A 13,637-nucleotide genomic window follows, 5' to 3' on the forward strand; every position below is an offset into this window, starting at 1 on the left:
GAGTGGCCTCGGAGGACAGGCCTGGGCCGAGCACACAAGCCCCTCAGAGGAGCCTGCGTCCTCGATCTAGGCTTGTCCTCCTCCATTTTGATCATGCCTAAGAAACATGCATTTATATTAACATTTTTTAAAAAGCATCAAATTTTTTTGTGTGTCCTACATTTGAAAATGTTGTCCTACATTTTTCCTGGTTTGGAGGTCCTGACTTATGGCAACCCTACTCCAGGGTGACCAAATGTCATAACCACAAAGGAGAACAAGGCTCCATAAAATGTAGGGCATATGAGAAAAATGTAGGACATTACAAAATAAAAGCTAAAAACACTAATATAGAAATATAAATTCATGCTTTTTAGTCATGCTCAAAATGGAAGACATTTTGGAATTCCTCCTGGACAGAAGGTGGAAATGCCCTGGAAAAGGAGGACCTCACCTTAATTGTCATAAAGATAAAATACTGGTCCAACAGGCAGATGTCAGAATGCAGAAAATCCCCCTTTCTTCTTTTTATTAGGGGATTTCATTCATGACCCCCCCCCCCCCCACACACACCACAAGAAGCTCAGTTTTTATTATTTATTATTATTTGCCTTGATTCGCTCATTCATTTATTTGAGTTATAGCCCACCTTTATTCCAACATTATTATTATTATTAAGCTTTAGAATGCAAGGCAGCTATCACTTATTTTTATGCTTTTTCTAGTTGGGAAAATACTTTTCCTAATTCACAACATGCCTGAAACAGATTTAGCTTTTGTTTTCTTTTCCAGAGTGTAAAAGTTGTGTATAAATTAATAAGGAAAAATAAAAGCTCATAATCGGATTGTATGTGCCAAGATTTTAAGAGGAACTAGTGTACGTATGTCAGGGGCCTTAATGCTCTGATCTTTGAAGCTAAGCAGGGTCAGCCCTGGTTAGTACTTGGATGGGGGGCTGTGAAAGAGTACTAGTTGTTGGCTATATTTCAGAGAAAAGCAATGGCAAACCATCTCTGAGTGGCCTTTGTTGTTGTGTCATTTCTGACTTATGGTGACCTAAGGCAACACTACCATGGAATTTTCTTGCAAGATTTGTCACCCATTGGGTTTCATGGCTAAGCTGAAAATTGAACACTGGTCTCCAGAGTTGTAAGAAAACCCTATTAAATTCATGGGTTCACTGTAAGTTGACAGGTGACTTGAAGGTGTGTGTGCACTTGCAAACACCCACATGTACACACATAATGTATGGGGTCACAGCTGGTTTGGCTTTACTGCCTCAAGTTGAGAAGAACTGTTGCAATATAAGTTAATACCTAATAAGGACAAATACAACTAAGCCTCAAACATTATTTGAGCCAATGCTTCTCAGGTTTGTCCATTCATAATGCACAGTTTGCTCTGCCTATCCCAGGGGAATATGAAAACTAATATCCACTAGAATTATGTTTAAACTGATCGGATGCGAGTGGTGTTTAAGTAAGGCTCAGGAAAATCCAGTTTCCCTGCTGTTATTCTTGGAACTTAAGGACTTTGCTCTTGTAGAAATCATAGCTTTATAGAGAAAAGGTAATAATGCCTGCCCCAAAAAGAAAAGAAAAATCAACAATGCAGTTTATTAGAGTGATATTGGTTCAGTATACTGCAAATCAAATGCTGTAGACATATTGTGTACAGTTATATGACTAGAAAAGGAGTTCTCATTTGGAAGGTAATGTATATGCTTGCCAGGCAATAGGGTATTATTTATTTATGTATTTCCATCCATGTACATGGATGTTGTGTTATATAGCAACAATTCAGCATTCTGCTTTTACCTTTTCTTTTTTCCCCAACCAGGATGTTTTTAATGGCTTTGTTGTGTAGTAAGGAGGCATTCTCAGTATGAAGTAATGATCAAGGCAGTCTGTGTTATTATTTACATGTGTGTGGCATTTACATTTAAAAAAATCAGATCAGAATGGCAATTATGTAAACACTATATATTTATAAATAAAGGTTAATAATAATAATAATAATAATAATGAATAAAATGGATGTTTAAACACTTAATAAGGTTCTTGTACATTAAGGTGTATAATAAATGATATGTTATCTGAATGTGGGTTACAGCAGGTATTGGTGAGTATTTTAATTAGTACACTTATCCCTCCATATTTGTGACTTTGAGATTTGTGGCTTTGATTATTCACAGATTTGATTTATATGTTCTCTCTAGGAATATCTAGGTCCTCCAGTGCAATTCTATGGTCAACTTTAACCAAAAGTCACACAGAAGGACCTAGAGATACCTAGAGAGAATATTCTACTAGGCATTTGTAGCTCCTCCCATGTGGAACAATCTAAAGATGAATTTTATTGAACGTACACAGATGTACACTTAATAATTACATCGGGGAATAGCAAATACAGTTGTCCCTCCATATTCTCTAGGGTTAGGGAACAAGACCCCTGTGAATATGGAAAAAACGCAAATAACAAAAACACTGTTTTTGCCTGAGAGGACACCTTTCTAGGAATCTCTAGGTCCTCCACTGCAACTCTGTGGTCAATGTCCAACATACACTGACCATAGAATGGCACTGGAGCTACAAATGGTCTTTCAGCGCAACTTTTAGTTAAAGTTGACCACAGAGGTGCACTGGAGGACCTAGATAGTCCTAGAGAGAACATATTAATGAAATCCGTGAATAATCAAATCCGCAAATATCAAAGCCGCAAATATGGAGGTATGACTGCATTGTGGTACACCTTCATCGGTGGTTAATGAATGGATAAGACAAATAACTAGCTAATAAAACAATTTCTTCAGGATGGAGAAATATGAACTCAAATAAGCAAACTTGTAAGACTGAGAAGTTTTCAGGATCCTGGCTGTTAGTTGTGAACAAACTGGATACAGAAAGTGAAGTTAAAAGATCATCGCAATGCTAGCACTGAAGGGGAGAGATGTCAAACAATTGATGATGTTATAACATAGAATCTGAAAGATTGTTAATGACAGCTGGGTATTGTTTTTATTTGGATGTTTTTGCATATTTTGTATTTTATTTTTCATATATATATATATATATATAGGCTGTCATTGAAACACCTGAGAGTCCTATAGAGAATTAAATACTAATTACAAGGGGATCTGTATTTGGTGTTGGCTAAGCAATTTGAGAGGGTACTAGGAGGAAAAGGAAAAGGAAACAGAGAGTGGTACAAAAGTGGGGACAACAAAGAAAAAGGGGGTAGGTGCCAAATCAGGGGGGCATATGTACCCCCTAGGGCTATTTTGTGATTCCTGAGGGGGGTGTCAAACAAATTTTAAACAGAATTTTGGCACCCCCCCCCATGCACTCTAGAATCTGTAGGGGGCATTTGACTATGTTTTGAGCCCATCCTGGGACAATGAAATCTCAAAAGAGGACTTTTTTGGAACAGGACATGTACAGGGAGGCCAAAAACATGGTGAAAATGCTCCCTTCCCCCAAAGGACATTTAGAGGTTAAAAAGTTCATTTATTCTTTGTGTGGAAGCAGGTGGTTGTAGGTACAACCTTCCAAGGTCTTCGGCTAATGTGACCCTGCACCCTGCACAGTTGCCCACCACTATACTAGATATGTAGCCATCATGACCAGTGGTGATTTTCTATAATTCTCATTTAATGCTAGTCATGCTGGTTGTTAATAATTAAATTATTTTGTCATAGAAAGTCCATAGTTTTGTGCAGTTGTATTTCCTTTATGTCTTCTGAGTGTCCAATGTTACAATGTTATAGTAACTTGCAGTCCAATGAGGCAGGGCTGTAATTTGAGAACTTCGAGGCTGTACAGACTGGCCATTAAGTCGGGGTGTGGCATCCACACGATGCATGTCCCAACTCTGTCCCCAGGCTGGTGTCGTGGCACACTGCACCACACAGCAGGCGGCGTCACTGCGCACCTCTGGTGCTGCATCTAGATGATGCAGTGCCAAAGGAGCACTGAAAAGCTGTGGCACCAGCAGCTATGGTGCCCTTTCCACAATGCAGAAAGGGGCCACTTTGTGCGGCTCCTTTTTTCGCCATGGAAAGCTGAGATTGGTGCCCCAATCTGGTGCTAAAAGGGTCAGCTGCCCTTGGTCTGTACAGCCTCTGTGTTAACTTCTGTGTAGGTGCCTACAATTAAGTGAAGGGTTTTTAAGTACTCTGACAACTGCAGATCAGTTTTCATCACTGACTCTTGACTATGTGTTATAAGAATATTTCAAAGGTATATGATTTCCCCCTTCCTCTTTGCAGATGGCTTTGCTCCATTTCTTTCTCTGACAAGTCGTGGTCTTCAAAGCACTTCTCAAAATGCTGAGGATGATATTCCAGGGCCAGGGCATTATGAAATTGACAGAACACAGGTACATTTTTGCTGGATCTAATAGATGAATTTCGCAACTTCAACCCAGCAAGAGTAACTTTTCTACTGTTGATAATAAATTTAGTTGGGCTCAGTCTGTCCCTAATTTTCTTAGTGGATTATTTTTTTTGTTCCATTTCTCTGATTTTACTTCAGAATTAAAAATAATGTAAAGGAAATATTGTATCTCAAAACATAATATTGTTAGGTAGGTAGCGGGGATTTAAAAATTAATTTTCTGTTTTTTCTGTATGATCTGAAATGGTTGTCAATCATTTCACATTTCCTCCCATGGCTACTTTATATGGCTTTTATTGATTGTGTGGTCTAAATTGGAATTTTCCATATGCTGGGATGTGTTGTTTTAAAAGAGAGAGTAGCAGCTTTGTTTATTGAACCATAGATGGAATTTGTAATTTTGGATACATTGCATCAGAGATGGTGTGGTGCACTAGAGCCAAGAGGATTCAGGCCAAATTGTTTGTTTTTATATATCAGGTACCTATTTGAGGGTCTGTTGTTTGAATATCCATAAAAGAGATTTTATTTCTGGTAGGATTTTTTAAAAAATATATTTTTTATAAAATATTATATTTGTAAAATTAGTTTAAATATTAAAACCCATTATAGCACAATCTTTCTGTGATGGGGACATTTCATGCTCCTGTGAGGCAAAAGCTGGTCTCAAGCATTTCAGATAACAGATATTCAACTTGTATTTTTCTCTATGTGTAAAAGAACCCAAACCCCTCTTATATTTTTAAAAAAGTTTGAAAAACATGTAGTGATAGCACAGATGGAGCTACACAGTCCTGAAATGTATGGAGCATGTTAACTGCAAGGAGCATCTTTGATTTTGCCAATTCATTAAGAGCAGGCAAAATAGCAACTATACAATTTTTAGAAATACCTTTGAGGGAGTAAATATATGAAAACCTTATTTTAAACATATTGTTCATAACTCTAAAGAAAACATCCTGTAATCTGCCCTCTGCCCCCAGAAAAAAAGCTTGGAGGAAGAAAGATAAGGCTCTCCCCACATTCCCCTTCACAAAGCCTTTACACATCTAATCATTCCATAGAACCTGTATTTTCTATTAAGGGTTTGGTGTAGTCCCCTGTTCCGGTGTTTAGCCTAGGTATGTGCAGTTCAAACAATCACACACAATTTTTGCCTATACTTTCCTTCTCCTTCCTCTATTGTCCCATTTTCTGGCAATATAATATTTTGGTAGGGTCTTCTCATTTTTAATTATGTGCCATGTAGATGGGTAACATTATATACATAGTGGAAATCATCATTATCCTCATGATCTTTTAAATTTTCTCCACACTAGAAAACTATTAAAGGGGGGCAAAGTCTTCGATATAAAGAGAAACGTTTCAGAGATATCCGCACGGATACCCCTGGTCCTGGAACATATTGCCAACCTCTTTCACTGGGTCAAGACATCAGTAGGCCAAAGAGACCAGTTAAAGTCCCTGCAGCACAGGTATGTAAAGGGTACACTGTCATAATTTTGTGGCTTATATTGACTGCTAGCACTGAAGGATGCTTCCCATATGACCTTTTCCCTCTGTCAACATGTGTTTGATGTAGAAAAAATCCATACATAAGTGCAAAGCATGATGTTTGTTTTCTTCAAATACAAACAGAGCAATTAAAAATTTTGCTTCATTTGTATGCATTTCCCCTGCTATAATTTCATCATATTACCATATACCTAGCTCTGCTAACTTGCTGTGGTTGCCATCACTCTAGTCCACGCTATCAAATTTCTGTCTAATTTCATGTTCATTAGTCAATGCATCTTAATATGATGCAGGGTGAACAGAACAATAGACTTTTACTGTGCTGTGTTTTGATAGTGCGGAATGGTTTTATCCCTTTTTATGAAACATTGTGGAAGCTGCAGCAACTTGTTCCAGTTTCTGAAGGAAATAACAGCAACCTGGTCCCTAGAGCTAAGGACTTTGGATGTGGTTAGTGTGATACCTAGTTCTGCTTTTTCACCCAAAGTCTTAATTCATTGATGTGTTTGTTATCCTCCTTTTGCTGATTTTCTTATTTGTGCACATGTAGGATTTCTTTGAATCTGAAAAAGGCAGCCATCAGAATTTCTGTCACAAAAATGAATGGAGTAACCCCCCAGTCTCCTGCTTTGGAATATGCAAGAAGAGAATCCATTGAGATTCAGAGGTCCCTTCTTCTTCTTTCTCCCAAGATCTTTCTTTATTTCTTGATGATGTATGTGAAATAAGAGGGAGGATTGCCAGCTAGTCAAAAGTTTTGCTGAATGGCTGCAGGGGGTTAAGGTCATGGGGTGAAACAGAGAGAGGGAAAGTCTCCACTGAGTTTCCATAGAAAGGAAGTTGTTAACAGAACTTCAGAATTTTAAGAAGAAGAAATGAATGGACAAAAGTTTGCAACTTCCTTCTTTTTACTATGGAGACTTGGTTGAGGAAGTAGGGGAAAGAGGCAAATGGGATAATGCAGCATATCTGAGGCCAATGTGATAAGGCATACTTGCCCAGTCTTCCAAAGAGATGGATTTTAACAACCTAGAAGAGCTGTAAGTTGGTCAGGATGCTAATTAAATGTTATTTGGGCAATTCCTTTATTTTGGTTCTTGAGAACTATTGGCTGAGGCAGATGCAGTTCTCATTAGCATATAGTTTCTTGTGTTTTTATATTTTATGGTTGCTTGCTTGCAACATCATCATCAATGTTGCAAGACTGAATGTATGTATTTTTATTTTCTTTTAAACAAAAGAGCATTTTTAAAGTTGCTTGTGATGGTTGTCTTCAGGGAAGAGTAGTCTTTGTGCACCTCCTTAAGACTGCATAGTCAACTGCCAAGGAAAGCCAGTTCTTTTTGTTCTTATCACAGAACTCAACTCCTGGGAGCCACCCTTTCTCTGGGAAAAGGAGCAGATGTACACAGTGGACTCACCTTACAGGGATGATGCTTTTTGAGTCCTAGAAGTTTAATGCATAATATTACATTAGAGTATTGGCATAAGGCAATCTTAAACCAAAGGGGATCTGTGCTGTTGGAAAGTCTAACAGTTCTCAAAAGCCAAAGGTGTTGGTACATTATTTTTGTATGCTATGTCCTGCAGTCAAAGGACAGATTGGGGAACCAACTTGACAAGTAATTTGGTCCTGTTACAGGAAAATTTCTAATACTGATGGAAGCTGTGGTTCTTGTCTTGATTCTAGTGGAAATCTAATTCTAGCCTAAGATACAGATTTGATCAAAGATTGGTAACATTCAGTACCACCCCTGCTGTACCTTGAATACCTGTTTATCTCAGTGAAGGCCAAATTTCTGTTATATTAGGCTAAATAAAAAGTGTTAAAAGAGCCTTAGAGGATAATGCATGCAATAACTGTTATTCAGCATAGTGTAGATACACAATGCAATTCATCCAGACAGGAAGTTTGCCAGTACAATAATGTTGCACATTTTGCTTGGATCTTGAACTACCTCTATTTCTTGTATGCAGTTGTTAAGAACTGGAGGCACCAAAGTTTAGTGTTCATCTTGCAGCCTGCTTGACATCTCAGTTAAATCAAAAGCATGTAAATTTCTTTCTCTCATGCACAGATACACAGGCACATGAAGCATGTCATTTTGTAAATAATTCTCTTAGATCCATGTTTTTATTTCAGATCTGCTAACAATATATTTGGTTCTCATGTCTAGTTACTCAGTGTAATATCTTTAGGATATCATTTGATGTCTTGCAAAAGTCTGAGTCTTCTTTATGTTGAAACCTGAAATGCTTCATAATCTGTAACGTTTTTAAGACCGACATGACAGGGCAGCAGTGGAGGCAGTGGGAAGCCCCAGCCATACATACTTTGGGCGGGAGGAAGGGAGATGTCATAGGGGATTTAACAGTCAAACTTTGCAGAAGTGGTGGCTGTGATGGCTGCCACTGCCACTTCTCCATGGCAGTCCCCTAGCCAAAGTGAGGTCTACAATTGGATGCAGCAGTGGCAGCTGCTGGGGAGCATTTCCAACCTTAACATGAAGAGGAGCCCCATGCCCCCCAAAAAAACAGTTTCCCTCTCCTCTCTGTCTTGGGATGGCAGCATAAGTAATTCACTGATAGTTTGGGTTTTACTCCACGCACCATCCGCGAGGCAGGAGTCAACATTCTATCTTTTTTTTTAAAGACTCCTAACCGTCTTCTCCGACAGTTTTTTTATTGTCTGCCTGCTGTCTGGGTGAAGGCAACATCTTCTCTAAGGTTTTATTCGATTTAAATCACATGTAGAAAATACTAAAGAGATTGGAAGGAGTCAGGGAAGCAGCTGATTGCAGCAGCAACAGAAACAATGAATTTACAAACTAAAAAAGGAAAGCAGCCCTCTTAGATGACCGATTTTACCCCACGCGTCATCCTTGAGGCAGGAGTCAACATTCCATCTTTTTTTTTAAGACTCCTAACCGTCTTCTCCAACAGTTTCTTTAACCAGCCACCTTATTCTGCTGTCTATAGACTTCTTATTTACCTAAATGTTGTATCTTTTATATCAGTTTGATACAGTGGGCCATTGCTGTACACTGGGGATCCGTTCCGGACCCCCCCCCCCCCCGCTTAAAGCAAAATGCACGTATGCTTGAGCCCTATTATGTCCAATGGGGCTTGTGCTTGTCCTGTGGACACGCGGGTCCCTCACGGCCATGCGCGCCATTTGCAAGCCCTATTGGTTATAATGACGCTCGTGCTTGCTGCGCGGCTGTGTGCACGTGCCGTGCATTATCCCCTTTCCCAGGCGGCTTCAGCATAAGCTGAAAGCCGGCTATAATGAGCTCGCGTGTGGCACGGGCTCACTGTATATGATTTCCCTATTGTAAATGCTGTTTCCATCCCCTTCTTGCAACAAATTAGTATTCCAAGTTAGGGAGGGTGTGGATTACTTATCCTACCATCCCAGAATGACTCTTCATGGTAAGTACAACTTCTGATTCTTTGGTTGGCCGCATAAGTAATCCACTGATATCTTGTGTTTTACCCCATGCACCATCTTTCCCTCCACTGCTGGATTGAGGATCCCAGTCTGTCTTTGCTACCTTGGTCTTCTGCAGTGGTGGCAGGGACAATGGGGCTGCTCTCTTTTGCCCTCCCCTGAGTGCATCTGGCCACCCAGGTGGGTGGATGGGAGGAGTTTGAAGTAATGATATAGTTAAATAAAGTCAGTCATGATTGTTGAGCCTATGCAGCACAGTGCTTTTTTGAAGCCAATTTCAGAAGGTTATTTGAGGAAAAAACTTGCCCATGATTTGATTTGCAGCCCATTTTTCACTCCTACTCCCAGGAAACCAACCAAGCTGAAAATCGAAATGCTCATTTTCTTTGAAAGGAAGAGTGATATTTGAAGAGATTCATAATTAAATCTGTCTAATCTTTACATATTTAGGTTCCTAACTAACACTTAGAAGAATATCGCATGGGCCCTGAAACGGGACTGTTGCGTTCTAAAATGGGAGTGCGCAGGGCTGCGCACGGAATGGGATGGGACTAAGAACTGGAGTTTACCGCACACTGGAACGCCGCTGCTGTCGCTGGGCATTCCAATCGTGTCCTACATCCATTCCAGAGGGTGCCATTTCTGAGAACGCTTTGGAACAGTTCTCAGAAATGGCGCCCTCTGGAACGGATGTAGGACGCGATTGGAACGCCTGGCAGCAGCGGCGGTATTCCAGTGTGCGGTAAACTCCAGTTCTTAGTCCCATCCCGTTTGGTGTGCAGCCCTGCACGCCCCCATTTTAGAATGCAACGGGCCCGTTTCAGGGCCTGTGCAATAAACTTCTTGTTGTTAGGCTTTCAAAAATGATAGTGCAACTAACTAATGCTAATATACACTTAGGTGTTAAAAAGCTCAACAAGTACAACTCTAGTTTTCAGAACTGAAGCACTGGAGGAATCAACGCTAAGAAATTTAAACTGGCTTCAGATTATTTTTGGATGGCCCGTGACTTTCAGGCTTTTACTAAATATATCCTACTGCCTTTAGCTGCAATAACCATTTTGTTAGTGTGATTTATTCAGACATCTATTTTCATTGTTTCCTGGTTGAAGTCTCAAGCCCTGTCTTGTTTCCCATTGACATCAAAGTACATTACCATGTCAGGATGCACAGGGAAGCCATTGAAATCCACAAACATCTGGATAATTTCAACTGGAAAGAAGAAACCCACAAAGTGAACAAAATTTGGCTACCAGTCCTGAAGAACAGCAAAATAAGGACTCAGCAAATGCAAATGGGAAACCACTCAGAGTCAGGGGCTTTCCCAGCAGATAATGATCACCAATTAGCAGACACTAATCCTCTTTTGCATTAGCCTCCCAGCCTGAGGCCTGCCATCAGCACAGAACAATACACATGCAAATCACTCCTCCATTCCCAGACTCACACAGTGTATACACACACACACACACACACACACACACACACACACACACACACCACTTTTCCCAGGCAAGCATTCTCTGAAGATGCCAGCCACAGATGCTGGTGAAACACCAGGAAGAAACTCTTCTAGAACATGGCCACATAGCCCGAAAAACCCACAAAAAACAACAGCAGCATTTTCTCATCTATAGCTCATCTGTCCAGTTGGAAGGCAAGATATACACAGGGGTGAACTTTTTTTGGCGGTGTACTAAATTTGGATCCTTCATGGGCCAGTTTTTCCCCTTACCTTGAAAAGAGTTAAATGTATTGTTTCCACTGAACATGTTCAATCTCTTAATATGTTGGCTTTATAGAAGAATGTGGCACATCTATAACACAGATTATTGGATTTATTTCTACAGAAATTTTCAAGCAGTATCAAAATCTTCCGAAAGTCTGAGGCTCCCTCTATCCCTTCTCAAGGACAAGCATATGGTTATGAAGAATTGGAGGATGGCACTCTTATAAAGCATACCCCTCCTTCAAGAGACAGTACTTTGGGTCCAGCATATTATCAGATGAACAGTGTAAGTAATTTTTTAATTCTTTCATTATGTGTGTTGAAACCTGTAGATTGAGCTGCTGTCAGGACAGACTCAGAAGATAAAAACTAAACAAGTGAATGAGCCAGATACAATGATGGATGCACTGGATTCAGACCCTGACAGCAAGCCTGAACCTAACACTCAGGATATTAAGGCTGCTCAATGGGATCCAGATTTCCTAGAAGAACCAGTATCTTCTCTTTATCCTTTTTACTTTCTGTTCACCAGTGCAGTGCTGCATCATGTGGAAGCAGATGGGGAGGTGATTCAGTGCTCAGCTGTAAACTTAGGACAGGGCCTTTAACACTCCTCACTCCTAAATATGGTTGAGATGGGTTGATTCCTGGATTGCTAGTCAAGCTCATTTGGGGCTGAGCTTCAGTGTTGGAAGAAGTGATCAGTTTATGGTGTCCTGTCCATGGTTCTGAAATTTCTGTTTCTGAACTTCCTTTCATGGAGGCTGCATTCTATGTTGTCCTCAGCATTTATATTCTAAGGTAAGATTCATAGATTGGATTCTGATGGCCTTGCTTACTTCCCCTGAGGAGTGCTGATGGTATTGTTTGTTTTCCGTTGGTTCTGCTTTCTTAAGATATGACAGGAGTTTGCCCTCCCCCCTCCTTTTTTTGGTCACAAAAGCTCTTTATATCATGGATGGGAATCGTGCAGCCCATGGGTTGTGTGAGACTTACCAAAACTGTTTTGAGGCCTTTTGAACTTCCAGTTTCATTTGCATCCCAGTTGTTTTGGCCAAAAATTAGATTTCCAGATTCTAGACATCTCCAGGAGCAGTAAGTCTCCTCTAGAGCAAGGCACAGAACCTTGCTATTATATATATGCCTCTGTGTGGTGTTAGTTATTATTATTATTATTAACCTTTATTTATGAAGCGCTGTAAATTTACACAGCGCTGTACATACAATCTTTTAGTTAGACGATTCCCTGCCCTCGGGCTTACAATCTAAAAAGACAAGACACAGAAGGAGAAGGGAGTGGTGGAGGGAAAGGGTAAGAGGTCCAGCAGTTCCTCTCTACCTCCAAGGCCTGGACCAAGGGAGATGGACTGGAGGGAGGGCGAGGCTTCATAATGAATGGTTAATCATTTTCCAGGGAAAATACATACTCTCAAGTAGGATAAAACATATACAGTACATAGCAATACAGGAAATGGTTCAATAAACAGGCACCACAAGAACATCAAATAGTAAGCGACAATTATGCAATGCCTGGGAAGGCTTCTCTGAACAGGATGGTTTTCAACTCTGTTTTGAAGCTGATGGCTCTTGCTTGTGGGGGAAGAAGGTTCCAGGAGTGAGGGGCAGCGAGTGAAAAGGGGCGAATCCGGGATGGGGCAGAGGAAATCCTGGGCTGAGACAGCAGACCTTGACTACCAGAACGGAGGGCCCGAGTGGAAAGGTGAGGAGAAAGAAGGTCTGATAAGTAGGGAGGGGCCAGTCGATGGAGGGCTTTAAACGTGGACAGTGGGGATTTACTTCATGAATTCAGTGACATTTGTTTTTGAAATATGTATGTATGTATGTATGTATGTATGTTTCTCTTGGTGTGTGGCCTGTCCTGGGAGACAGAATTAGTCCCTAGACCTGCTAAAGTTGATCACTTCTGCTTTAGATCATGTGAGCCATGGTACTGTCATAACTCACCTTGAGAAATCTGACTTGAAGGAGTCAGACCTGGAGGGGACTTCAGTTCCAGTTGATGGCTGTCCTCAGAACCTGGGCAGCTATGAGCAGATGGTGCTGCTGCTGACCTTCAGCAAGATGGGCCCCCATCTTATCCAGAGGTGAGGTGTGATGAGGAGATGCCCCTGTTATCTGCAGTGCAAAGGCAAGAAAAACAGCAGTGTTGAAAGAGCCAACCTCCTCTTATAGAGGCTTAAATAAGAAGTGCTGAGTAATTGGCCATTGACATGTCAAGGAGTTATAAACCTCCCAGTCACAGTAATTCAGTAAACTGGTGTATGGGTTTGTATAGCTCTGATTTCTTGAAATTCCTGACCTCTAGACTGTTTTTATTTTCACTTCTTCGGCTTTGTTTATCATGACTGCTTGCTTCTGGTGCTTGACTTTGGGACATTTGAGACTTTGCTACTATACCTCTCCTCAGTTTTGGGATTACCTTGTTGATTGCACTTGCAGTTGACCTGGCCTGGCCTGATTCCCCCTGCAACAATCTCACTGTAAAGGAGTTTCTTCCCCTGGCACCTACTTCTGGACACACGACAGGTACAGACATAACAGGATTGCA

The 13,637-nt window shown here is 40.6% G+C and overlaps 1 protein-coding gene across 2 annotated transcripts in view; it reads left to right on the forward strand.

Annotated features, from left to right (window-relative positions):
• STPG2 (sperm tail PG-rich repeat containing 2) overlaps positions 1-13,637 on the forward strand; it is a 261,402-nt gene that overhangs the window by 5,585 nt on the left and 242,180 nt on the right. For both annotated transcript variants that reach the window (XM_089526095.1, XM_089526096.1), the window contains exons 2-4: positions 4,247-4,356; positions 5,693-5,848; positions 11,190-11,354. In XM_089526095.1, the coding sequence (XP_089382221.1) occupies positions 4,247-4,356; positions 5,693-5,848; positions 11,190-11,354 (431 nt within the window). The remainder of the gene's footprint in view (positions 1-4,246; positions 4,357-5,692; positions 5,849-11,189; positions 11,355-13,637) is intronic.

This window comes from Sceloporus occidentalis, unplaced genomic scaffold (assembly GCF_023333645.1).
Source record: "Sceloporus occidentalis isolate IW3139 unplaced genomic scaffold, rSceOcc1.0.p SCAF_5, whole genome shotgun sequence".
In the NCBI taxonomy this organism is placed as follows: Eukaryota; Metazoa; Chordata; class Lepidosauria; order Squamata; family Phrynosomatidae; genus Sceloporus; species Sceloporus occidentalis.